Source organism: Lampris incognitus, chromosome 12, assembly GCF_029633865.1.
Source record: "Lampris incognitus isolate fLamInc1 chromosome 12, fLamInc1.hap2, whole genome shotgun sequence".
Classification (NCBI taxonomy): domain Eukaryota; kingdom Metazoa; phylum Chordata; class Actinopteri; order Lampriformes; family Lampridae; genus Lampris; species Lampris incognitus.
Genome location: NC_079222.1, coordinates 30340892 through 30367999, shown reverse-complemented (window position 1 = coordinate 30367999; position 27108 = coordinate 30340892). Strand labels below are relative to the sequence as shown.

At 43.5% G+C, this 27108-nt stretch overlaps 1 protein-coding gene across 1 annotated transcript in view; it reads left to right on the top strand.

Annotated features, from left to right (window-relative positions):
* nsmfa (NMDA receptor synaptonuclear signaling and neuronal migration factor a) overlaps positions 1-27108 on the top strand; it is a 41996-nt gene that overhangs the window by 14037 nt on the left and 851 nt on the right. Inside the window, exons 4-15 of the mRNA XM_056291081.1 lie at positions 113-409; positions 1426-1492; positions 6310-6315; positions 10719-10771; positions 13005-13085; positions 16352-16482; positions 17431-17514; positions 17724-17757; positions 18635-18705; positions 19187-19266; positions 20433-20535; positions 26961-27036. Of these exons, the coding sequence (XP_056147056.1) occupies positions 113-409; positions 1426-1492; positions 6310-6315; positions 10719-10771; positions 13005-13085; positions 16352-16482; positions 17431-17514; positions 17724-17757; positions 18635-18705; positions 19187-19266; positions 20433-20535; positions 26961-27036 (1083 nt within the window). The remainder of the gene's footprint in view (positions 1-112; positions 410-1425; positions 1493-6309; positions 6316-10718; positions 10772-13004; positions 13086-16351; positions 16483-17430; positions 17515-17723; positions 17758-18634; positions 18706-19186; positions 19267-20432; positions 20536-26960; positions 27037-27108) is intronic.

Genomic DNA, 27108 nt, shown 5'->3' with positions numbered 1-27108 from the left:
AATGCCTTTTCGAGCAGTGGAGGAGGGAGCGGTGCTGGTGGTCCCGGTGGAAGTGGCGGTGCCGGTGGAGGTGGCAGCAGTGGAGGCAGCAGCAGCAGCAACCAGCACCAACATTCTCTAACTGCCAGTGGGTCCCACTCCCGCCATTCCTCCCACCACCACACCCACCAACACCACCTGTCTCAAACCCCACTGCAGACCTCCGTCAGCGCCCATAATATCGGCAGCTGGGGTGAAGGGGGCAAAGTGGAGTCGGAGTGCAGCAGTCTGGCTTGTGAGTCGTGCAGTGGAATCCCCTCACGCAGCCAGGGTTCCCTCGACCTGGAGAGCTCGTCCCGCGAAGCAGGCAAGCAGTACCGACGCCTAGAGTGGGTGTGGAGGGTGGACTGGATGACTGGGCTGGAGAGAGGTGAAAGGGTCGAGGCAGGCAGAGGGAGAGGTGCTGAAATCCAAACAGGATGAGTGGTTCATTATGTGCTGTGGGTGGGACTGGCAGATTTTGGCTGCAGACCGGTTCAGAATAGTATTTCAGCATTGTTGAAAACAAAAAATTGCAAATAATTAAAAAGGAAACATAAAAGTAAATATGGGGGTAGTAAGCATATAGGTAGTGTCTTTCGCTAATGTTCTTAAATGGAAACTCAGCTGCCACATACAGTATATTGTGTAATAGGTATTTTGAGTTAACAATATTTTACACCAAGGAGGATAGCTTTAACCCATTTGCTCAGTTTTTATGATCTTAACTTTGCCTCATAAGCAACACACATCTCCATTTAGAAGTAGTATGTACTACATGTTTGGCTTTTAAGGAGTATAGTCATTTATAGGGGCACTTTACTGAACCAATACTCAGAAATAAGTAATCATGGGTTATATTGTGAACGTCTAATTGTATGTTCAATAAATAACTGTAGTAAATCATTTTACTAAGTAGTGTGAATGAGGCCTTTTAGTATTTCCAGAATACTTCATTTCAACCAAATACCTGCTAAACTAAAAGCCATCCTGAAACTCCTGTTTTGCAGAATAGCGACACATATTCCTTTTGGAACAGTTATGCCCAGGTGCCTTGTGGGTAAAGCCAGTTCTCACTACATAGCGTAGGTTCATGGGTTCAATTGGAAACATGTTTCCAGTGTGTTTCTTTGTAGGTCTCGTGGGAGTAGATGAGGGCTTTGATGTTCGATGTGACGGGGTGGTCTATATTTCTGACCCCTCGCCTCTCCATCTCTCCGCTCTGCTGTCTCTCCCTGCGTGTCTCCCTCTCTCCCCCCTTTGTGGCGCGGTGGACTGTGGAGTAGTGATGCTCTCGCTGGTTTTATCCTTTCATGCCTGTATTACAGGTGTTACCTTTTATCTTTTTGATTTATTACTTTGTCTTTCAATGTAACCTGTAATCAGTGTCTGTCTGTCTCTCAGCAGAGGACAGTAACTGGTTCCCCAAGGAAAACATGTTCAGCTTTCAGACTGCAACCACAACCATGCAAGCGTAAGTAGCTGATCTTCAAACACACATACATATCCACACTTACACAAACACACATACATATCCACACTTACACAAACACACATACTATATATCCACACTTAAACAAACACACATACTATATATCCACACTTACACAAACACACATACTATATATCCACACTTACACAAACACACATATATATCCACACTTACACAAACACACATACATATCCACACTTACACAAACACACATACATATCCACACTTACACAAACACACATACTATATATCCACACTTAAACAAACACACATATATATCCACACTTAAACAAACACACATACATATCCACACTTACACAAACACACACACATATATATCCACACTTAAACAAACACACATATATATCCACACTTACACAAACACACATATATATCCACACTTAAACAAACACACATATATATCCACACTTACACAAACACACATACATATCCACACTTACACAAACACACATACTATATATCCACACTTAAACAAACACACATATATATCCACACTTACACAAACACACATACATATCCACACTTACACAAACACACATACTATATATCCACACTTAAACAAACACACATATATATCCACACTTACACAAACACACATACATATCCACACTTACACAAACACACATACTATATATCCACCCTTACACAAACGTGTGCACGGCACACATGTTGCTTTGTAAATAATCACAGCTGGAGTGCATGGTAGTGTCTAAAGGTTTGGACCCTTGTGTGTTTAAAAAAAAGTGTTTGTGGGCGTCCGGGTAGCGTGGCGGTCTATTCCACTGCCTACCAACACGGGGATCGCCTGTTCGAATCCTTGTGTTACCTGCGGCATGGTCGGGCGTCCCTTACAGGCACAGTTGGCCGTGTCTGCAGGTGGGAAACTGGATGTGGGTATGTGTCCTGGTTGCTGCACTAGCGCCTCCTCTGGTCGGTCAGGGCGACTGTTCGGGGGGGCGGGGCTGGGGGAATAGCGTGATCCTCTCACGTGCTACGTCCCCCTAGTAAAACTCCTCAATGTCAGGTGAAAAGAAGAGGCTGGCGACTCCACATGTATTGGAGGAGGCATGTGGTAGTCTGCAGCCCTCCCCGGATCAGCAGAGGGGGTGGAGCAGCGACCGGGACGGCTTGGAAGAGTGGGGCAATTGGCCGGATACAAATGGGGAGAAAAAGGAGGAAAATTCCACACAAAAAAAAGTGTGTGTGTGTGAGTGTGTGTGTGTGTGTGTGTGTTCAGGTCTGTTCCGTTTTCTCTCTGCTTGCCTCTTTGTATCTTTTTCTTTCTTTAAACTGTTCTCTCCTGTATATTTTCTGCCTCTGTCTTTATCAAAATTATATTTTAAACAAGTTTTATTTTCAACTTTCAAAACACACCCACAACTACAACCCCAACCCACTGCCAACCAACCTTCCCCATAGACCCATACAACATCCCCCACCACACCGCCACCACTTCTGGCATGCCACCCGAAACAACGTGAACCAAATTAAACCATAACAAAGTAAACAAGTAACAAGCGTAAATTAAACGAACAAATGAAAAGGGGAAAAGGAACTAAAAAAAAAACGATAAATATGCAAAAGGGAAGAGGAAAATAGAAGAGAAAGGGCTGAGAACTAGATCGCAAGCCCATCAACCCCAGCCACCAACCGAGCATCTAACTCCTTCACAAAGTTTAAAAAGGGCTTCCATGTGGAGTGGAATGTGGATATAGATCCTCTAATCTTTATGCCTAATCTTTTCTAATGTCAATGACTGCATAACCTGCAAACCCACATGCAAAAGTAGGAGGGAAAGCTTCCTTCTATTTTAACAGTATCAATCTCCTAGCTAATAGAGTGGTGTAAGCCAACAGATTTGCCTGAGTAGCATTTCAATACGCACCAGCTGGAACAACTCCAAAGATGGCACTCAGAGGAGAAGGTTCACGTGGGAAATGTAAAACAGTGGCCAAGGCCTCAAAGATGGAACGCCAGCACTGAGTTAGTTCCGGGCAGGACCAGATCATGTGTTAGAGACTGGCAGTGGCTTGTTTGCACCTGTCACATGTTGGGTCTAAATCTGGGTTAATTTTAGCCAAATTCTGTTTGCACCAATGAACTGGATTACACCATGTCTTGTGTATACAGGGGAGGATTGTATCCTCTTAATTACTAGATCCCAAGTTTCCTCAAGAATCAACATGGTCTCACAGAAATACATGAAATGACCATGACCTCTTAACACTCACATTACGTGGTGTTGACACGTAATGTCTTGAAATTATGTGCCGGCACCACGGAAACAATTATGTTTTGGAAACAGTTAGGGTTAGGGTTTTTAGCGGGAAAAAAATCATAACTAAAGCACTATAATAAATTCAGTCAAATGAAAATACAAATAACAATAAAATAAAATTTTGTTAACAAGAAAATATGAAACACCGCTCATTGCATGATGTTATTGAATCAGGGAATTTGTGTGTCCAGCACAACAAAAGATCCTAATTGACTTTCCACTGGCATTGTCTCCGTGGTGCCGGCATGTAATTTTAACACATTGCGTGCCACCACCACGTAATGTGAGTGTTAAGAGGTCGTGGACATTACATGTATTTCTGTGAGATCAGGTTGTCTGGAATGGATATTTTCATATCACTCTCCCATCGACTTTTTAGGGGTTCAGGTGGTATTTGACCAAAAGTATTAATTGCATAATACAATTTACTGATATTCTCTTTTTCAGCAGGATTAATTTCAAGAATTTGGTCCAATTGGGTCTTTGGGGGCAAAACTGGTAAACGATTTACGAGCTTCACAGGTTTCGGGAGGACTGCTTTGCATACCACAGGCATTTTTCCATTCCAAATAAATGATGAAATAAATGTATCTAGCGAATAGAAGAATGTCTTTTTAATATAAACTGGTATAGATTGAAAGATAAAAATTTGGGTAAGGTATTCATTTTAACTGCATTAATGTGAACTACGAGCGATAGAGGGAGCCTAGACCAGCTTTCCAGATCAAGTTTAGTACGGTCTAGCAGAGTTAGAAAGTTACGTTTAAAAAGATCATTATATCTCCGTGTTACAACAACGCCAAGATAAGTAAATTTGCTAGGTGAAATCTTGAACAGAAGAGAGTTAAGGGGACATTTATCTGCCGCGGACTTCATTGGAATTAGTTCACGTTTATGTAAATTGAGTTTATATCTGGAAAAGAAATTCCAAAATCCTTCAATGTCAACATCTCATGGATGCAGATTAAGGGGTCAGATTAAAAAACCAACAGGTCATCAACAAAAAGTGATACCTTATATTCCTGGTCTCTATGACTACGATGGATGCTGTGGTTGCTATGCAGGGCTATGGCCAGAGGTTCTAATGCTATCACAGACCAAGGAGCTTAAAGGGCACCCCTGTCTAGTTCCTCTGTGTAACTGAAAAGAAGAAGAGATTATATAAATTGTACCTATTGAGGCCTTTGGAGACAAGTACAATAATCTGACACAGGATATAAAATTATCACTGGAACCAAATTTTCTCAAATTTAAAAAAAAAAAAAATAAAGTAGTCCCACTCAACCCAGTCAAAAGCCTTTTCTGCATCAAATGATATCACCACCGCTGGAGTCTGAGAAGGCTTAGAAAAATGAATTGGAAAGACGATGAAGATTAAAAAAAGAGTGCCTGTTATTGACAAATCCAATCTGGTCTTGGGAAATTGTAACTGGAAGCACTGTCTCTAAACAGCGAGCTAAGGCATTAACCAGTATCTTCACATCAATATTAAATCGCAAGATAGGTCAGTAAGATGCACATTCAATGGGGTTCTGATCCTTCTTGAGCAATGCGGAAATTGAGGCCTCACATAACGACGAAGGGAGAGGTTAAGTGCTGAATGATTCGCCAAACATTTTGGCCAATAGTGGGGAACGACGCTTCGAATTTTTCTTATAAAATTCGGTCGGGAAACTGTCTGCCCCAGAGACTTGCCACTCTGCATGGATCCAATTGCTTGCATTATTTCAATTTCACAGATGAGCTCCTCAAGTCTATCTTTAACATTCGCATCAATGGAGGGGATCTCAACTTATTTGGAAAAAAAGAATCCATTAATGACTGATCTTCAGGGGGGTCGGAAGCATAACGTTTTCAGTAAAAATTACAAAATGTATTATTTATTTCATCATGGCCAGTAGTAACTATGCCCGAGGGAGTATGAATTTATTTCTACTATGGTTTAATGAGCCGATGTCCAGTTGACAAAACTTCACATTTTGTTTTAGTGAGAGACTTTTATTATATAGGTCGGGCGATGGGGAAGTGGAATAAGTTCTGTGAAGTTTCAGGACTTCATCCTGTAAGGCATTAATACGTTGCATCAATACGTTCCCAACATTCAACTGGGCCCAGTGCTGCAAATTGTGTTTTTGATGACAAAATCGTGTCAAAATCACGTCAAAATCATGTAGTTTGCTCCCAGCATTAGCCCATGTTCAGAGTAGTTTAGGTAAATACATAAAACTAGATATTTATTTAGCCAATTAATTTAGTACAGAGTGGCAGCGTGAATGCAGAATTCATTATATGGCTAACAAGTCACATTTTAGTCCCTTTTCAAATGTAAAGAGCTGAAACATAAACACAAAAGAACCACAGAGGCCTTTGCTGACTTCCTTGTTGTTTTATTCATTGTATGTGTAATTCCCCATCTCTTCCTTCTCTTCACTTCTGCTTACTGGAGCCTAACCTATTTGCTTTTTATCTTATCGCATGCAAACTGATGCTGGGACAACAGGATATCGTGAGTATCTTCATATGCCTGCATTTCTGTAGCTACTTGTCTCTCTCTAAGTGCTGATTGTTACTCATTGATATTCACCATTTCACCTTTGAAACACCATACCGGCAGAATTACAAGTCACTGGCAATTTACATCATCTGCCACACATCCAATATGAATACAGACCATGTTCCCTAAATTGCTTCATTTGTTTGATCCTATGTATGTTTACATTTTCTCTGTATTTATTAAATCATTACAGACGTTACTTGAGAAATTGAGTTAAGGTTGGATGATGAAGATGATGGTTTATTTCGAACATGTAAATAAGCAGGATATGACATACAGATAAGCCACTGCCAATAATCTGAAGTGATCAACAAATGCACACATCAAACTCAGAGAACAAATCTCTGTATGTATCAGATTATCTATTACATGTTGGAAAGGGAGTACGAGGAAGTCAAGTCAAGTCAAGTCAATTTCATTTGTATAGCCCAATATCACACAAGTATACTTTTTTTTTTCCTACCCCTTATCACCTACTCCTAAATTAATTCAGCTAGTATACATCTGACACTCGATTCCCACTGTACTGTATAGTTCACATTCAATGCAAGTTGTGCTGCACAAACTCAACTACTGTGAACAATAGGAGAAAAAAGAGAACAAGAAAAACACATAAAAAACATGAGAGAAAGAAAACAAAATAAAGAAAAAGAAAACCACATCCTAATGTCATGTACCAAGAATAAACATATCTCAATTGCTACGTACAACCCAAATATCCATTTGGTATCATAGAAAATTAAGAACATTTTTTTAATTGCGAATGTTTAGCGATAAATAAAACTTACAGCCAACACAACTCTTCGTCATCTCTATATCTCTTAATCAGTCCTTTGTACTTCTTCTTGAACTGAGTAATGTTTGTACTTAGTTTTAGCTCCATGCTCAGACTGTTACATAATTTTAGCCCACAGACTGAAATGCCCATGCTCTTCAAAGTTGTACGAGCACACAATTTCTTGAAGTTTAATTTCCCTCTCAAATTACATTCCCCTTCTCTATCCAGGGATATTTTCTGTATATTACTATGTAGTAGATAGTTTCTTGTTTTGAACATTATTTGTGCCGTGTTAAATTCTACTAAATCCCTGAACTTCAAGGCGCTTGAATAGCTTGTTGATGTGTTCACAAGATCCTACATTATTAACTATCCTTATGGCTCGTTTTTGTAGTATACATAATGGTTGTAGGTTGGTTTTGTAGGTGTTACCCCATGCCTCCACACAGTAGATCAGATATGGTAAAATAAATGAGCAATACAGAATGTGCAATGATTTATGATCCAGATTGTGTCTCGTGACTGCAGTGCTCCTTGCCGGCTTTGCTCGCACAATATATTATGTGAGGTTTCCACATAACATATGTGTCTTTTCGGCAGCACTTATCAGTGTGAGAAACTGTTCTCAACTATGAACTTAATAAATCAAAGCACAGGTCCAGCTTGACCAATGAAGATCTCCAGGCTGTCCTCAGGGTTTCCACTGCCCCGTCTCTGAAAGCAAATGTGCCTCACCACTTAATTCATCACAGAAATCATTATTTGATGTTGCAACTTGACTCTTGCTCTCTGTAAATATTTATGGAGGTAAAACAAGGACACTTGGCCTCGAGAGACTTGTTATCCTCCCCTGCACATCCTCTCACTTTGTATTTCTGCCTCCAACTGAAGCCACACACACGCACACAAACACACACACATATATATATAATACATAAATATGTTATACATAATCATATATTTATATTATACAGTGCATCTGGAAAGTATTCACACCCCTTCACTTTCCCCACATTTTGTTATGTTACAGCCTTATTCCAAAATGGATTAAAATCCTTTTTTTTCTCATCAATCTACACACAATACCCCATAATGACAAAGTGAAAAAGGTTTTGTAGAAATTTTTGCGAATTTATTAAAAATAAAAAACTGAAATATTGCATGTACATAAGTATTCACACCCTTTACTCAGTACTTGGTTGAGGCACCCTTGGCAGCGATTACAGCTTCAAGTCTTCTTGGGTATGAAGCTCCAAGCTCGGCACACCTATATTTGGGGTATTTCTCCCATTCTTCTCTGCAGATCCTCTCGAGCTCTGTAAGGTTAGATGGGGAGCGTCGCTGCACAGCTATTTTCAGGTCTTTCCAGAGATGTTCAATGGGGTTCAAGTCTGGGCTCTGGCTGGGCCACTCAAGGACATTCACAGACTTGTCCCGAAGCCACTCCTTCATTGTCTTGGCTGTGTGCTTAGGGTCGTTGTCATGTTGAAAGGTAAACCTTCGCCCCAGTCTGAGGTCCTGAGCGCTCTGGAGCAGGTTTTCATCAAGGATCTCTCTGTACTTTGCTCCATTCATCTTTCCCATGATCCTGACTAGTCTCCCAGTTCCTGCTGCTGAAGAACATCCCCACAGCACAATGCTGCCACCACCATGCTTCACTGTAGGGATGGTATTAGCAAGGTGGTGAGAGGTGCCTGGTTTCCTTCAGACGTGACGTTTGGCATTCAGGCCAAAGAGTTCAATCTTGATTTCATCAGACCAGAGAATCTTGTTTCTCATGGTCTGAGAGTCCTTTAGGTGCTTTCTGGCAAAATCCAAGCGGGCTGTCTTGTGCCTTTTACTGAGCAGAGGCTTCCGTCTGGCCACTCTACCATAAAGGCCTGATTGGTGGAGTGCTGCAGAGATGGTTGTCCTTCTGGAAGGTTCTCCCATCTCCACAAAGGAACGCTGGAGCTCTGTCAGAGGGACCATCAGGTTCTTGGTCACCTCCTTGACCAAGGCCCTTCTCCCCCGATTGCTCAGTTTGGCTGGGCGGCCAGCTCTAGGAAGAGTCCTGGTGGATCCAAACTTCTTCCATTTACGAATGATGGAGACCACTGTGCTCTTCAGGACCTTCAAAGCTGTAGAAATTATTTTGTACCCTTCCCGATACAATCCTGTCTCAGAGGTCCACAGACAATTCCTTTGACTTCATGGCTTGGTTTCTGCTCTGACATGCACTGTCAACAGTGGGACCTTATGTGTGTGCCTTTCCAAATCATGTCCAATCAATTGAATTTACTACAGGCGGACTCCAATCAAGATGTAGAAACATCTCAAGGATGATCAGTGGAAACAGGATGAACCTGAGCTCAATTTTGAGTGTCATAGCAAAGGGTGTGAATACTTATGTACATGCAATATTCCAGCTTTTTATCTTTAATAAATTTGCAAAAAATTCTACAAAACCTTTTTCACTTTGTCATTATGGGGTATTGTGTGTAGATTGATAAGGAAAAAAAGGAATTCAATCCATTTTGGAATAAGGCTGTAACATAACAAAATGTGGGGAAAGTGAAGGGGTGTGAATACTTTCTGGATGCACTGTATATAAAATACAGAAATATGTTATACATAATTATATATTTGTATTATATATGTATACAATATTTTATATATATTTAAATCAATATATTAATGCATACTATATTATATATATATATATATATATATATATATATATATATATATATATACACACACACAAACACACACACACACACAAACATATACACATACACAACTTGCAGAGCTAACCATGTAATCATTAATCATTAGACAATCATGTAATCATCAATCATTAGATAACCATGTAATCATTAATAATGAGATGGCAACTGGTAGGCTGGTAATTGGAAAACTGCCTGGGTAGATAAGGCAAGTGAGGGGGTATAGAGAGATAACACAATGTAAGGATTTTTATCAAAGGTAGTTCTATAGGATATAACATAGAGAAGAGGATGGTCATCAGAGGGTAAATAGACACAATGCATACAGCTATTGGTACTTTGTTACTCACAGACAATGACACTTGACTGTCAAGAAGTCAGTATGGGATTCAAGTACAACTTGATTATCTAATCCCTTTTTATTCTATAATGTTTGTAAAATGTTACTGCTTGGCTGACTAATTTCATGGAAGGCGAGTAGAGGTCATACACCAGAATTAAACCTTACAACCTCACCAGCACACTGCCCATTTGGCCCAGTCTGCTAACACACTGATTCAGTCTTGGATCCAGTGGTTTCCCAGATGTGTGTGTTCTGTAATGTGATAGATAGCATCTGATTGTTTTCCTCTTTATCTCTGAACACCCAGCCTGTCTCCCGGTGGAGATGCTGTGTGAATGCCTTGCATCACCTCTGCTGGTGCAGTGTTTGGAGACCCAATACATAGTATATCTGCCTTACCTTGCCTTGCCTCCTTTCTTCCAACCCATCCCTTTTCTCTTGTTCTCCTGTGCTTTCTTTTTCTTACATATTTAATTCCATCCTCTGTCCCCCTCTCTTTTTTTCTTTTTGCTTTCTCTGCCCACAGGAACTTCCGGAAGCATCTTCGGATGGTGGGCAGCAGGAGAATGAAAGCACAGAGTGAGTCAGAGATGGGTGTGTGTGCGCGTGTGCGTGTGTGTGCACACCCTTGTGTACACTTATGCTCGGGTGTTGGCAGCCGTCTGTGTGTTTGTGTTAGTGTGTTTAACTGCTCAAAAACGTTTTTGCTTACTCACCTCTTCATCATCATCGTTTATTTGTGTTGTGGATGTGTTCTTGTGTTCTTGCGTGCACGTTAACACATGCTGCTGCAGTGTGGGTGTTTTCAAAAGGCTGTTCTCTATTAATTGAACACCATTTGCAGACTAAACGTGCTTGATGAGCCAATCGTGTGTTAGCTTATATATATGTGTGTGTGTGTGTGTGTGTGTGTGTATGTGTGCGTGTGTGTGTGTGTGTGTTTATCTGTAAATTGTAGTCGGTTGCACCTAAATTGCATCTGTGTTGCTTGGTACATTGTGTTGTTTGTTTTAGTTAATATGCACAATATGAAGACAGTGAAGGTACAAAGGAGAAAGGCGTCTCGGTAACACAGCGGTCTATTCCATTGCCTACCAACACCGGGATCGTCGGTTCGAATCCCCGTGTTACCTCCGGCTTGGTTGGGCATCCCTACAGACACCATTGGCCCTGTCTGTGGGTGGGAAGCCGGACACGTCCTGGTGGCTGCACTAGCGCCTCCTCTGGTCGGTCAGGGCTCCTGTTCAGGGGGGAGGGGGAACTGGGGAGAATAGCGTGATCCTCCCACGCGCTACGTCCCCCTGGTGAAACTCCTCACTGTCAGGTGAAAAGAAGCGGCTGGCGACCCCACATGTATCGGAGGAGGCATGTGGTAGTCTGCAGCCCTCCCCGGATCAGCAGAGGGGGTGGAGCAGTGACCGGACTCGGAAGAGTGGGGCAATTGGCCGATACAATTGGGGCGAAAAGGGGAGCCAAAAAAAAAACAAAGATAAATGGGAAGGAGTGAAAATGGCTTAATATGAAACACAGAGACAAGTGCAGGTGAGTTGAAAATACAAATGGGCTTATTAAATCTTACATCAATACACACAACCAGCGCAAGCACCCAGAAATCTGTTGCGACAATGTTGCAGTAAACTGTACAAGATTCATAAATGACAAGGAAGATCAAGGGAAATACATTTCCAGCCAATCCAAATCAAATGATGGGGGAAGTAATTGTGGCAATGAGAGGAAGGGTGTGTGTGTGTGTGAGTCACTCAGTGTGTGTGTGTGTGTGTGTGGAAAAAGAAGGGAGTGATATTAGCTTGCCGAGTGGATTTACTGATGAAGATGTTTATTCAATAGACATGGACATAACTCTGTTCCATATTTTAAATTGTCGAGAGACTTCATATTCAGTGTCAGCTGATCTACTTCCATTTCTGATTATATCGAACTGAACTGAATACTGTATATTTTTTCTGAATAATGTATAGGAAGTTCTACATAGATAGATAGATAGATAGATAGATAGATAGATAGATAGATAGATAGATAGATAGATAGATAGATAGATAGATAGATAGATAGATAGATAGATAGATAGATAGATAGATAGATAGATAGATAGATAGATAGATAGATAGATAGATCTAGTTTACTAACAGTTTAGGCAATTAAGAATAAAAAGAAGGATGGAAGGATGATAAATAGACAGACAGACAGACAGACAGACAGACAGACAGATAGACAGATAGACAGATAGACAGATAGACAGATAGATAGATAGATAGATAGATAGATAGATAGATAGATAGATAGATAGATAGATAGATAGATAGATAGATAGATCTACAAATAGCTTAGGCAATTAAGAACAAAAAAAAGGATGGAGGGATGGACTTGCTATACTTCTTTGTGAAAGTAATTTCATAGGTCTGCTCACAAACAAGTGAGGGTATAAAGAGAGGGATAAGAGGGTCTGTGGGTCCCTATATTTTGTGTGTGTGTTTTTGTATTTGTGTGTGCTCGCGCGTGCGCGTGTGTCAAGTGGGTATTTGCATTCGTGGGTATCTGTGTGTGGGTGTGTCTCTGTCAGAGTTTCTCTATGTGCGCTTTTGTTCGCCTTTCTGGATGTGTGTACATTTGTGCGTGTGCAAGCGTACTGGCGGTGGGTGTACAAATTGTGCGTTTTAAGGCCTACGTGTGCATTTGCATTTTGCATCAGAGTGCAGCCACTGGGTGGGTCTATACAGGACGCGGCCGCTGTGTGTGTGCTCGTTTGTGTGTGCGGGGTGCGAGCGTGACTCTCTCTCCCCGCCTGCACTAGCATTTGCTGAGCGTAGATCGAAGAGTTTCAGCCGCTCCTGGAGTGACCCCACCCCTCTCAAGACTGACGATCGCACAGACAGTGAGTTAACACAGGCACACACACACACACACACACACACACACACACACACACACACACACACACACAGCACCACTACTCGGTATATCCAGAGCTCCTTTTGCAGTTGTACACAGTAGCTGATATTTATTTGTTAGGGTTTGTGGCCGAACGTTTTTTTTCCCGCGCTTTTTCTCCCCAATTGTACTTGGCCAATTACCCCACACTCTTCCGAGCCATCCCTGCTCTGCCGATCCGGGGAGGGCTGCAGACCACCACATGCCTCCTCCAGCACATGTGGAGTCGCCAGCCGCTTCTTTTCACCTGACAGTGAGGAGTTTCGCCAGGGGGATGTAGTGCGTGGGAGGATCACGCTACTCCCCCCAGTTACCCCTCCCCCCTGAACAGGCGCCCCGACCGACCAGAGGAGGCGCTAGTGCAGCGACCAGGACACATACCCGCATCGGGTTTCCCACCTGTAGATACCGCCAAATTGTGTGTAGGGACGCCCGACAAAGCAGGGGGTAACATGGGGATGCGAACCGGCGATCGTCGTGTTGGTGGGCAACGGAATAAACCGCTACGCTACCTGGACGCGGCCTAACTTAAATGCAGTAACTTAGAAGTGATCACGTTTCTGTTTTTGACCAATCAGAAGTGCAGACAAGGCATCCCAAACTTGCCGTCTCCGCTGTTGACTCTGATCCTGTCTGTTTCCCTTCAACTGTGGGCGTTCCCTTCACTTTGTGATGCTTTCTCACTCGCTCTCCCTGTCTCACTCTCTTGTCTCTCTCTTTGTCTCTCTCTGTCGCTCTGCCTCTCTCTCTATTCTGTCGCTCTCTTTCTTGCTCTCGCTCACTCTCTCTCTCGCTCCCTGTCTGTCGCTCTCTCTCTCGCTCTCCCTCTCTCTCTTCTGTATCTCTCTCTCTCTCTTGCTCTCTCACTCTCTTCTGTCTCTCTGTCTTTCTTTGGGTATATGTGTTCCAGATAGGAGTGTCTCAGTTTGAGCTTGTCAGCTTGAGTGAATGTGTACAGTACGAGTTTAAATGGATCCATGTGCACTATACAGCTGTGTCTGCATGTGCTTTTTCACTGTGGTCTGTGGTCTGAATTGAGTGTCTGTATTTCTGTTTCTGCCACTTCCATTTTCCCTGTCCGTGTTTCAGAGAGCATGATGAGAGGCAGAGGAACTGTTGATGATATATTCATGATGCGGTTCGAGTCTTGTGTTCTCTTTTTCGCCAAGGCAAAGAAAAATATTCTATCATTTCTGAGTATTTTTTTTAAGCGATACTCTGGCTCACCCCCCCTCCCATCAAACTGTACTCGCCCTCTACTCTTACTTCTTAGGCTCTAAAATGCGGTGCTCCAGAGTTTATTTGTTGTCTTGTATAGCCCCGTGAGTCCCGTATCACACCGTCTACAACCCTGGTTATACAGGTAGTCCCCGGATTAAGAACGTCCGACTTACGAACACCCGTACTTACTGTACTTACGAACCGACCTCCGTAAAGCCCATTATTTTAACAAAAACCAAATTACACACAATGGTTCGTACTAAAAAACGGACGAACTACTTTGCACGATGCAAAAACACTGCGTTTTAGGCGGTTCGTTGACCCGAGGGAGAACAACGCCAAGCTGTCATTGCATTTTAAATTGCATCGTGTAAACAGTGTTATGTGCGTTGTGTTTTGACTTTTATTTTTTCATGTGTTTACCCTTGTAATCATGGCTTCAAAGCATAAATCTTATGCAAGAGATGGTGATGCACTGAAGAAAAGCAAAGTGATCACGATTGAAATGAAAGTGGAAAAGTGTTCAGAGAGAGGTGAAATGCTCTTATCGGTACTTTGTTTCCGCCCCTTTTTCTCCCTAATTGTATCCGGCCAATTACCCCACTCTTCCGAGCCATCCCAGTCTCTTCTCCACCCCCTCTGCCGATCCGGGGAGGGCTGCAGACTACCACATGCCTCCTCCGATACATGTGGAGTCGCCAGCCGCTTCTTTTCACCTGACAGTGAGGAGTTTCACCAGGGGGACGTAGCACGTGGGAGGATCACACTATTCCACCCCAGTTTCCCCTCCCCCTGAACAGACGCCCCGACTGGCCAGAGGAGGCACTAGTGCAGCGACCAGATACCCACATCCGTGTTGGTAGGCAACGGAATAGACCACTACACAACCCAGACGTCCCTGCTGTTATTGTTTTTTCACTTACCCGGTGAGGAAGGGAGGCGCGCCCTGAGCGGGCTCTCATTTCTGGTGTCAAACGGCCGGCCTCCACCGGTCGTGGCAGGTGGGGAGTTTGAAATGTAAGAAATGTTTCTTTAACATTTTTTTATACCTATACACAAATTCTCTCCCTCAACTATAAACACTGTACTGTAGTTAGATGTATTATTATTACTGCATAATTATATTTATGATGTTTTATGTAAAATATATACTATATACTAAGACAAACATTTGACTAATTGACGCTAGATGTGAAGTGTACACAACTGTTCCGACTTACATACAAATTCGACATAAGAATAGACCCAAAAACTGAACTCGTTCGTATCCCGGGGACTTCCTGTTTAAATCGTGTTTGGTTGGTCGGTATGAAACCACGTGGCTCCCAGGGGGGATGCGTTTATTCCTGGTTAATAGCAGTGGATGCTTCTGTTATAATTCTGTGACGGTTCTTTGATTGCCACTGACTTTGGCAGATTGATACAACTTTAATGTTTTTATATTGTTCTCTATAGCGAGCCTTCGCCATATCCGTGCACGGTCATGAGTTACGTATGCCTAAAACTGTACTGTATAACTACTGTTTGTGAAGAGCTTTTGTACAGCACCCAAACTAGTTTCTTCGAGATCACGAGTCAAAGAACAGCTCCCTGGTCATGTTTAAAAGCCCTCCCCGGTTAGACACATGTCGACTGATTAATGTGTTGTTTACCACCTCATCTCTATCATCCCAGACATAAATCAAACATCTCTTTTTCTCACTATGCCTGTTCTCTTATCACCTCTCTCCTCCATCTGCCATTGTGTTGGTCGCTCCCCTTTCTCCAATGTCTTCTCATCGCCTGATAAAACAGCTCAAATATCCTTTTTTTTTTCTCTTACCACTCTCCATCCCCTTCCATCTCCCAATCTTTTCCCCCCAGCTTCACCTCAGCCTCACTTCCTATTGCTCTGACTCCCTGTCGCCTTATCACTCTTCTCTTCTCGCTAGCCTCATTCCTCTCGACACTCTGTCACCCTCACTGGTGTTGTATCTTATATTTTTCAAGGTGGGGACCTGCAGGCATCCTGCGGAACGCTAGACGAGGGAGGATGTGATGATGCTATGGACTGGGAGGAGGAGAGAGAGCTGGAGAGGCTAGCCTGTGAGGGAGATGACTTTATACCCCCCAAAATCATGGTAGGGCAACACAAATGTAAAATCAAAACTTTTTTTTTTATTGTCCACCGTTTCTTGCACATTATATAGTTTTCTTAGTAAATATATCTATATGTTATATTTAAATAAAATCTGATTGATTGATTGATAGATAGATAGATAGATAGATAGATAGATAGATAGATAGATAGATAGATAGATAGATAGATAGATAGATAGATAGATAGATAGATAGATAGATAGATAGATAGATAGATAGATAGATAGATAGATATGTTAATTAGCTTTGTAATAACTGTTTGCTATTTTTAGATGCTCTATCTGAATGAATTTTCACCTGACCTTGGTGTGACAATGATTCATCCAAATGTATGCGTTAGAAAAGTGTAAAGAGGGCGTCCGGGTGGCGTGGCGGTCTATTCAGTAACTTAACAATACATCGATCGCCGGTTCGAATCCCAGTGTTACCTCCAGCTTGGTCAGGTGTCCCTACAGACACAACTGGCCGTGTCTGCGGGGTGCCTGTTCGGGGGGCTGGGGGGAATAGCGTGATCATCCCACGCGCTACGACCCCCGTGGTGAAACTCGTCACTGTCAGGTGAAAAGAAGCGGCTGGTAACTCCACATGTATCAGAGGAAGCATGTGGTAGTCTGCAGCCCTCCCCGGATCGGCAGTGGGAGTGGAGCAGCAACTGGGACGGGGTAATTTGTCAAGTACAATTGGGGAGAAAAAAGGGCAAAAATATCAAAAAGAAAAAAAAAGAAAGGAAAGTGTGAAAAATGTCATAAACAACGGCACAAATTATTTGGGCTAGTGCATACACTCTACACCTTTCCTTTCACCGCCTTTTTACTCTATCCTCTCCTCTTTGAATTTCTCCTCCCTTTTCCCTTTTATGTGATCTCTTTACTACGTACATTTCCTTTCTCCTTTCCCTTTCCTTCTCCCTGTCTGTCCTCTGTGTGTAGCTGATATCTTCTAAAGTCCCCAAGGCAGAGTATGTTCCCACTATTATTCGGAGGGATGACCCATCCATCATCCCTATTCTTTATGTGAGTTTAACCCAGACTCATGCACATTTATCCACTTGTCTGCACACACAGATGCATGCACCACTCAAACACACAATCAGATAGTGTTCTCTGAACTATTGTGTCCTGCAATAAATGAGAAGAGACCAGTCTTATTGCCACCTCCCATATCTGCTGCATTTGATGTTACTAAATGCCTTCATTTCAAGTGGATATTTTTTTGTTCTCAGGACCATGAACATGCCACTTTTGATGATATTCTAGGTAAGTAACCTATTTCGTGCATGGGTAAATGAGGATCTACAATCACTCAACACAACGGAAAATTTCAATGGTCACAAAAGTTCTGCCGACCCAATTAACATTTACTTGTGTGTCGGATGATGTTCCCCTTTATGATCCTGCATTAAACTCTAGATTGTGCTAGTCTGTTATGAAACACCACATGCTGCCAAGCACTTTATTGAGTCAGGAATACGATGGACGTCTGGGTGGCGTAGCGGTCTATTCCATTGACTACCAACATGGGGATCGCCAGTTCAAATCCCCATGTTACCTCCGGCTTGGTTGGGCATGCCTACAGACACAACTGGCCGTGTCTGCAGGTGGGAAGCCGGATGTGGGTATGTGTCCTGAACGCTGCACTAGCGCCTCCTCTGGTCAGTTGGGGCACCTGTTCCGGGGGGGGGGGGACTGGGGGGAATAGCGTGATCCTCCCACGCGCTACGATCCCCTGGTGAAACTCCTCACTGTCAGGTGAAAAGAAGCGGCTGGCAACTCCACATGTATCGGAGGAGGCATGTGGTAGTCTGCAGCCCTCCCCGGATCGGTGGAGCAGTGACCGGGTCGGCTCGGAAGAGTAGGGTAATTGGCCAGATACAATTGGGGAGAAAAACGGAGGGGGGGAATCCAAAAAGAAAAAAAAATACTACCAATATGAACTACAACTTCTTATAGCTTTTACAATACCCACTATGTATGCTGCTGCACAATTTATTTCTGTCCGCCATTCCTTCTCTTCCCCTATTCTGTCTGTTCCTTGAATTACCTCCTCATTCTAAATCTCACCTCTTCATCTACCTTTTGCTCTCTCTCTCTCCTGGTCAACGTTCTTCCCTCCCATTCTTTCTTGATGTGGCAGAAGAGATAGAGAAAAAGCTTACAGCTTACAGGAGAGGCAGCAAGTTTTGGAGGATGCTCATCTTCTGTCAGGTGAGAATCAAGAAGGAGAGGAAAAAAAGACAAAGAAACAAGAAAACTGATTATTAAGGAACTGTGGGTGGGCGCAGCAAATTCCAGTAGGTACAGCAGAAGGTATTGCATTTTTTGTGAGTTTGCAGGTTTCCCTGATTTACTTGCTTTCTTTGCTGTGTGCCTAGATTCACGAGGAGGCTTATGAACAGAGAGCCTCTTATATTTAAACATACATAATATGTAATTAGTATGTTGAATAACATATACATCTTTGTTTTGTTTTGCGTGTGCTGACATCACACAAGGTTATGTAGGTTTATATATGTATCCTGTACTGCATCAGTGGGATATTGCCTAAGCACAACACCTTCTTAGCGGTGAGACTATACTATCTGACTCCCTACAGGGCAAAGCCTATTAATTAGGAAGAGGTTAATTATCTGTGTACATTTCAGTTATCCGTCTCATTCTTGTCTGTGCGTTTGTCTTTGTCTCAAAGGGGGGACCAGGTCATCTGTACCTACTGAAAAATAAAGTGGCAACCTTTGCTAAGGTGGAGAAGGAGGAGGACATGAGCCAGTGAGTTTCATCAGTGACTTCAGGGATCAGATTATGCCATATGCACTATAGCAATTAGTTACTAAATATCAATTGTTGCCACCTCCTAACCCCAACCACACAAAAAAAGAAATTAGTCAGTCCTCCTTACCGAGATATGTGATGTCACGTATGCACACCTTCCTCCTGCATGAATAAGAAAACATACCAAAGTTAAATGAAACAACGGCGATTTTTTTCTTTTGCTATTAATATATTTCTGTTGATATGGTTTGTAAATTCAGATTCTTATCGCTGCTACAATGGAGGTGGAGCAGTTGTAAATCTTGACATGTTATAACAGCAGTGTGTAAGGTTGGTGTAGGAGGTGGAGAGAGCTAGCTGCACGTGGCTAGTTAGCAAGAGCCCCGGGATAGCCGATTAGCCCAGAGTCGACAGACAACGAGATGGGGATTTCCACACTGCTACTTTACTCTATTGTACATACATCGACCATACAACACCAGATCTCCACGGCACTGTGTCATCGTTCATACATGAAGAATAAAACATAAAAATTATAACCTGCACCAACTTATTACGGTGAGGGTTCATTCTTGTGATCGTCGGTCGAAGCAGCACTGAGAACAGCGCTATTCTAGTGCGTCACAACAAAACAAAAAGGAGGAGCCACCCTGTGGCGCTATTTGGCATTGCAGCACTACTATATATTTACCGGACTGGCTGTTACAGTGATGTGGTGATAAATAAAAAAGTGGGTAAACCACAGTATGATCTTCAGTCAGCAATCACCTTAGGCAACCAACTACCAGTATGGTCAATGTTTTCGGAAAAGCATTAATATATCGTAATGACCACGGATAACCAGACTCGCTAGCCCTTGGCTATTGGGTCAGACCCTTTAGTCGACTGGTTAATTCGCCATAATGGTGTCAGAAGTGGGATAGTGCGACCGGCTGTCCCCTGAATTCGCTACAATATCTATGTTCCCATTGAAATACACTATCCTCTATAACTTACATATATTTAATACTAATTACATTGATGTGTACTATAAATGTATGCGTTTACCTTCACCACACCCCTGTATAATTAGTCTCGGGATAAAGATGGAGGAATACATGATGTATGTTGTGTCATTGAAGCTTAAACCACTTAAAACACTTTCACACCTATCTTTCACCCAGGTTTTGGAGGAGGCTCAGTCGTTTCATGAGTAAAGTCAACCCGCAACCAAACCTCATTCACATCATGGGATGCTACGTCTTAGGCAACCCCAATGGAGAGAAGGTATACACAAACAAACAAACACACTAACACGCACACTAAAATGACTAAAACACGTTTAGGTAAGCATGTGTGCACAGTCAGCTAAATAAATGAAGCTGAAATTGTCCATAAGAGTCAAACTAAAGCTGAGTCTGAGACCATCAGCCAACCATCAGCCTCTGGCAGATTTGGACTGCCAGTGTCCTCATGTCACAAACTTATCGTCCTTTGTATCCTCCATAACGCTTTATTTTACAGCCTGTCTATCTGAGGTACACTGATAAATAATAGTTGGAAGTTAGTGGTATGATTAGAAAGTAGTTGTCGATTAAAAAACAGTAAATAGGGTTAAAATACATGGATGTTTACAATGTAAATTAGGCATATTAGTAATTAGTTGACATTTCTGAGTTTAAATGATTGGGGTCAACTGTCCAAAGTAACGTGCAGTGGAGAAGAGAGGTGAAGACGAGAGTGCAGGCAGGGTGGAGTGGGTGGAGAAGAGTGTCAGGAGTGATTTGCGGCAGAAGGGTACCAGCAAGAGTTAAAAGGAAGGTTTACAAGATGGCAGTGAGACCAGCTATGTTATATGGTTTGGAGACAGTGGCACTGACAAAAAGACAGGAGGTGGAGTTGGAGGTGGCAGAGTTGAAGATGCTAAGATTTTCACTGGGAGTGACGAAGAAGGACAGGATCAGGAACGGACAAAGCAAGATGGGCAAGACTGAGATGGCTTGGACATTTGTGGAGGAGAGATGCTGGCTATATTGGGAGAAGGATGCTGAATATGGAGCTGCCAGGGAAGAGGAAAAGAAGAAGGCGAAAGAGGAGGTTTATGGATGTGGTGAGAGCGGACATGCAGGTGGCTGGTGTGATAAAGGAAGATGCAGAGGACAGGAAGAAATGGAAACGGATGATCCGCTGTGGCGACCCCTAACAGGAGCAGCTGAAAGTAGCAGTAGTAGTAATTACTTGCCATTTCTACAATAATTGGAGTTTTTAATCTGTCAGTTTAATGGTAGTTAGCTCAAGTGTGCAGACTTCATTTTACAGCTCTGTTAGTAATTAAATGCTGCTCATACTGTAATTAGTGGCTTTTAAAGTTGCTGCATACTTGGACATAACATCAGTTTTCTAAATGACAATTTCTGCTAGATTTAGTGCAGCTACAGAGCTTTTGACCTGCATGCATTTTAATACAAAATAGCAGATATGTTGCTGAGTAGCTGAGGTCTCCTTACAAGTTATCTTTCACATGCTGCAGATATGTTAACACTGTAACTGCTGTTTACATGTAACAAACAGCAAGCTGATAGAATAATTTCACTGCAATATCAATGTCCCATAATTCTGTGTTAGTCACTGCTTTACTTTCCATGATTACTATCTAACTATACCCAATAACGTAGCAGTGATCAACCCCTAATTTGCATTGCACATATTCTGACCCTATTTATTGCTGTTTAATCAATAATAATAATAATCATCATCATCATCATTACATTTATATAGCGCTTTTCAAGACACCCAAAGCACTTCACATTGAAGAGGGGAACTCACTTCAACCACCGCCAATATGTAGCACCACCTGGGTGATGCACGGCAGCCATTTTGCACCAGAGCGCTCACCACACACCAGCTTGAGGTGGAGAGAGAGGAATCATTGAGCCAACTAAATGGGGGGAATGATTAGATGGCCAGATGGAGAGAGCCAGGTTGGGAATTTTGCCAGGACACCGGAAAACCCCATAGTTTTTCTGATAAATGCCATGGGATCTTTAATGACCACAGTGAGTCAGGACCTCAGTTTAACGTCTCATCCGAAGGACGGCATCCCCTGCAGCACCGTCACCGCACCATTAGGATTTTATATTTGTTGTTTGTATTGGGACCAGAGGGAAGACTACCTCCTACTGGCCAACCAACACCCCTTCCAGCAGCAACTCAGTTTTTCCTGGGAGGTCTGCCATCCAAGTACTAGCCAAGCCCATACCTGCTTAGCTTCTGTCATTTGGCGGAGCTGGGGTACATGGTGGTATGGCTGCCAACAACTCCTATCCAATTATATGACTAACTCCTTCAGTTATTATCTGAGTTACATCACATAGATGGGGGCTGTGAAACAAAGCATTATCATGTCCTCTTATCTTGATATATTTCTCTCCCCGCCTAAACGCTTCTGTCATTCCCCTTGATTCATGCACATACTTGAACTCTGTGTCTGTCTTTCTCCCACAGTCACCTTTATATTCTCTAGCCAGCCTACATCTCTCTCTCTCTCTCTCTCTCTCTCTCTCTCTCTCTCTCTCTCTCTCTCTCTCTCTCTCTCTCCGTCATTTCCCCCTCCCCCTGTCCACCCATCTGTCTCCCACCTGCGTGACTATTATCTCATTCTGCAGAGGGGTACGGGGCCAAGTGGCTATTATGGAGCTATGACCATGCTGCACACCACCCCTACCCTTCTCGGCCACACACCCCCATAAGCACACACACACACACACACACAACAACCTTTCAATCGTGCCGCCTACACACATTCACAACACTCACACACACTCCAGCTCACACCCAGGGGTTCTCGTCTGACCTAACTGTGTCTGTTCCACTTATGTCTGCCAAAGTACTTGGTTACATAAAGTGGGTCAACACTGACTGAGGGTGTGAACAGCACACTGCACATCAAAGCTATCACACAACCCTGGAGTGAAGTATACACAAATATTTGTTCATCTCATAAACATGAAATCCAAAATAAAATAAAAGTCAGCTTTATAGGATTTGAGAAAAACTGGCTAATTTCCTCACCCACACCCGTGACGCTATTCATTTTCTAACCTTTCATAATGTTTATTTCAGTTGGCTCGCAAAACCCCCGAACCCCCGGATGATATAATCTACCGCGAGAGACAGCGTCATCTGTTGCAAATATTTAAAGGAGGGAGAAATCAGCAACTATGAGGTTTTGCTCTTGTGCAGTTATGAGTTCCATGTGCACATAGTACACTGATGCAGGTTTTCTGATTACTCTTTCAGTGAGTGATCATGCTTTTCCTGGCTCAGTTCTAATAAGTGCTTGACCCAGATGGAAGGATGGCTGTTTTAGAAGCTTTACGCCTGAGGTTTTTAGTGTGGAAATTTACATAGCTAGTCATTTGAATTTATGGGGCAGCTTGCTGCTCTTTAAATTCCACCTGTTCACGTTAAGCAGAGCGTTTTGTCTTCTAAGGAGCAGAAGTTCATCTCTGCAGGCAACTGAACATAACAAATGAACAGTTAAAACAAACCCAGCACTGTTGTAGGCAGACATTTAAGGTAGCAAATGAGGCAGAGTCATTTGTCAACAAAGTTGACACAAATACAGTGATACCGCATACAACTTCTGCCGTACAGTATATCTTCACATAAACTCATTTACGCGAGGCATCCGCGTTGTCTACCGGTTCGAATCCCCGTGTTACCTCCGGCTTGGTCGGACGTCTCTACAGACACGGGTGTGGGTATGTGTCCTGGTCGCTGCACTAGCGCCTCCTCTGGTTGGTCGGGTCACCTGTTCAGGGGGGAGGGGGAACTGGGGGGAATAGCGTGATCCTCCCACGCGCTACGTCCCCCAGGCGAAACTCCTCACTGTCAGGTGAAAAGAAGCGGCTGGTGACTCCACATGTATCGGAGGAGGCATGTGGTAGTCTGCAGCCCTCCCCGGATCGGCAGAGAGGGTGGAGCAGTGACCGGGACGGCTCAAAAGAGTGGGGTAATTGGCTGGATACAACTGGGGAGAAAAAGGGGTAAAATTTAAAAAAAATTGTGCACATATTCATATCTCTACACAAGCTTGTGCGCATGCCCCTACACAACACCTGAAGAAGAAAGAAAAGCTTTGTATTTGGTCTTCTGCTGGAACAGTGTGTTCATAATGGTGAGGTCATGCTCTGCACAGAGTGTTAGCAGCCTCAGACCATTTGCATTAACCGGACCAACCCCATGCCTACCCAATACTGCACTCCATTGTTCTTTCCTACCCTAGCATAAAGTCTCGCAGAAGAAGGATCTTGTCCTTTTATGGGATACGATGAAGGGCGTCATCTAGCTGCTGGTAGAAGCTGTCCTTCACACCATTGTCAGATGTTGACGCCTATGCGCTTAACAGAGTGGCACAGCGTGCCTTATAGGGGGATAGGGAGGGTCATTAGCCTCTCACTTAGTCCACTGGGCGTTTCAGTGAGGCTGGATAGAAAGCTGTTCTTCCAACACCATGCTGATGTTGTCCACCAGGCGGATACCCTCTCTAGAAAAAGGTGTACCCTCCTCCTTCCTCTCTCAGGGAGCCTTCACCCTGGAGCCTGGTTTTGCTGATAACAGCAATGTCCATGTTGTAGTGTCTTAGCTCCTCAGCAAATCAGCATGGTCCACCAATGTGGTCTGTTGCCATCATTATCAAGGAGTCCTCACCTTCCATGTTGCCAATTTGAATGGGATCATTTTCTTGTTTTTACCGCAGGACGTAATCCAATCCCTTTCAGATCTCACCTCCTGCACAAGATATAGTCCACCTGTGTTCACCTTCCTCCACTCTTATACGTCATTCTGTGTTCCTCCCTCTTCTTGAAGTATGTGTTCACCACAGTCATTTCCATCCTTTTTGCAAAATCCACCACCATCTGTCCTTCCACATTCCTCTCCTTGACACCATACCTGCGCATCACCTCCTCATCACCTCTGTTCCCTTCACCAGCATGCCCATTGAAGTCCGCTCCAATCACCACTCTCTCCTCCTTGGGTACCCTCTCCACCACTTCATCCCACTCATTCCAGATTTCTTCTTTCTCTTCCATCTCACACCCACCTTGTGGAGCATATGTGCTGATAACATTTATCATCACACCTTCTTTTCCCAGCTTCATACTCATCACTCTGTCCAACACCCTTCACCTCCTGACACACTCTTCCTTCAGGATTACCCCTTACCCGTTTCCTCTCCCATCCGCACCATTGTAGAAGAGTTTGAACCCACCTCCGAATCCCCTGACCTTACTGCCCTTCCACCTGGTCTCTTGCACACACAGTATATCTTCCTTCCTTTTCTCCATAATATCAGCCATCTCTCTTCCTTTACCAGTCATAGTGCCAACATTCAAACTTCCGACTCGCATCTCCACACTCCTACCCTCCCCCCTCTCCAGCTGCCTCTGGACATGCCTTCTGCCTCTCCTTCTCCTTTGCCCAACAGTTGCATAGTTTCCACCGGCACCCTGTTGGCCAAAAGTACCGGTGGTAGTCGTTGTTAACCCAGGTCTTGACCGATCCGGTATGGTAATCTGATTTGAGGTCCGCATGTTTGATTTCGACATGTGCAGAGGAGAGATGCTGGGTGTATTGGGAGAAGGATGCAGAATATGGAGCTGCCAGGGCAGAGGGAAAGAGGAAGGCCAAAGAGGAGGTTTATGGATGTGGTGAGAGAGGTCATGCAGGTGGCTGGCATGACAGAGGAAGATGCAGAGGACAGGAAGAGATGGAAACAGATGATGTGGCGACCCCTAACAGGAGCAGCCAAAACTAGTAATAGATGTTTGATTTGGCAAAGGTTTTATGCCGGATGTCCTTCCTGACGCAGCCTCTCCATCAGTTTGCATAAGCTCTTGTGTGTTGTGCCATCCTCCCAACACAGAGGAGCTAGTGGGTCAGGCCAGGACTGTAAATGTTTAAGCACAACCCTAGTTTAAGGATGCACAAGCTGCTCATCGATTTTAACAGCCTATTGGACTGTAAATTGCAGTGTCATCATAAGAGGAAAATCCTCCATGGGAAAAACCAGTAGGGTTGCTACAGCACCTGGAGGAAGCACCTCTGCTTTTGCTGTTCCTTTTATTCAGCACCACGTGCAGTCAACTTCCTGCCAAAGCAGGGACACGTACTCTACATGAGGCGCAGCGCTTTGTGCTGCATAGCAACTTAGGTTTCCTGAAGGCAGGCCGGGAGGGTGAGGACCTGCCCTTGTGGAGTCTCCATCACCCCAGGTTCATGTCGTTCCACGTCCCCCATGGGAAGCACTGCTGTTTCGAGCTTTACCAGAACACTCGGTGAGGGGACAGTTCAGAGGACCTGTGTGTGATTTTACTCAACTTCTGCAGCTCAGAAGGTCTCCACCAGGTCTCTGGCTTTCCTTTTCAGTGTTCAGCTGCCATGGCCAGACTTACTGAAACTCACAAATGAATAGGAAGTGATTATGAGAACTGGTTTGTTAGGTGCAGATGCCTCTTGTTGGCAAATATGGCTGTTCCTCATGTTGTCTGCCTACCAACCAACACTCCAACATTACCACACTTGCCACGTGTGTATATATTTCTGTGTGTGTGTACACGTCATGTCAGTGTGGGTGCACTGGTCAGAGAATGACCAGTGAGAGCGTGGCTGAGTATATTGATAAGTCTGTTCTCATCTTGGTCCAACAGCTGTTCCAGAAACTGAAGAACCTGATGAGGCCTTATTCCGTGGAGTTTGAGTCCCCACTGGAGCTGTCCTCACAGGGTGGTTCTAATACACACACATGCATCCATAGTGACAAGTCACATACACTTAGAATCACACAAGTGATTTACA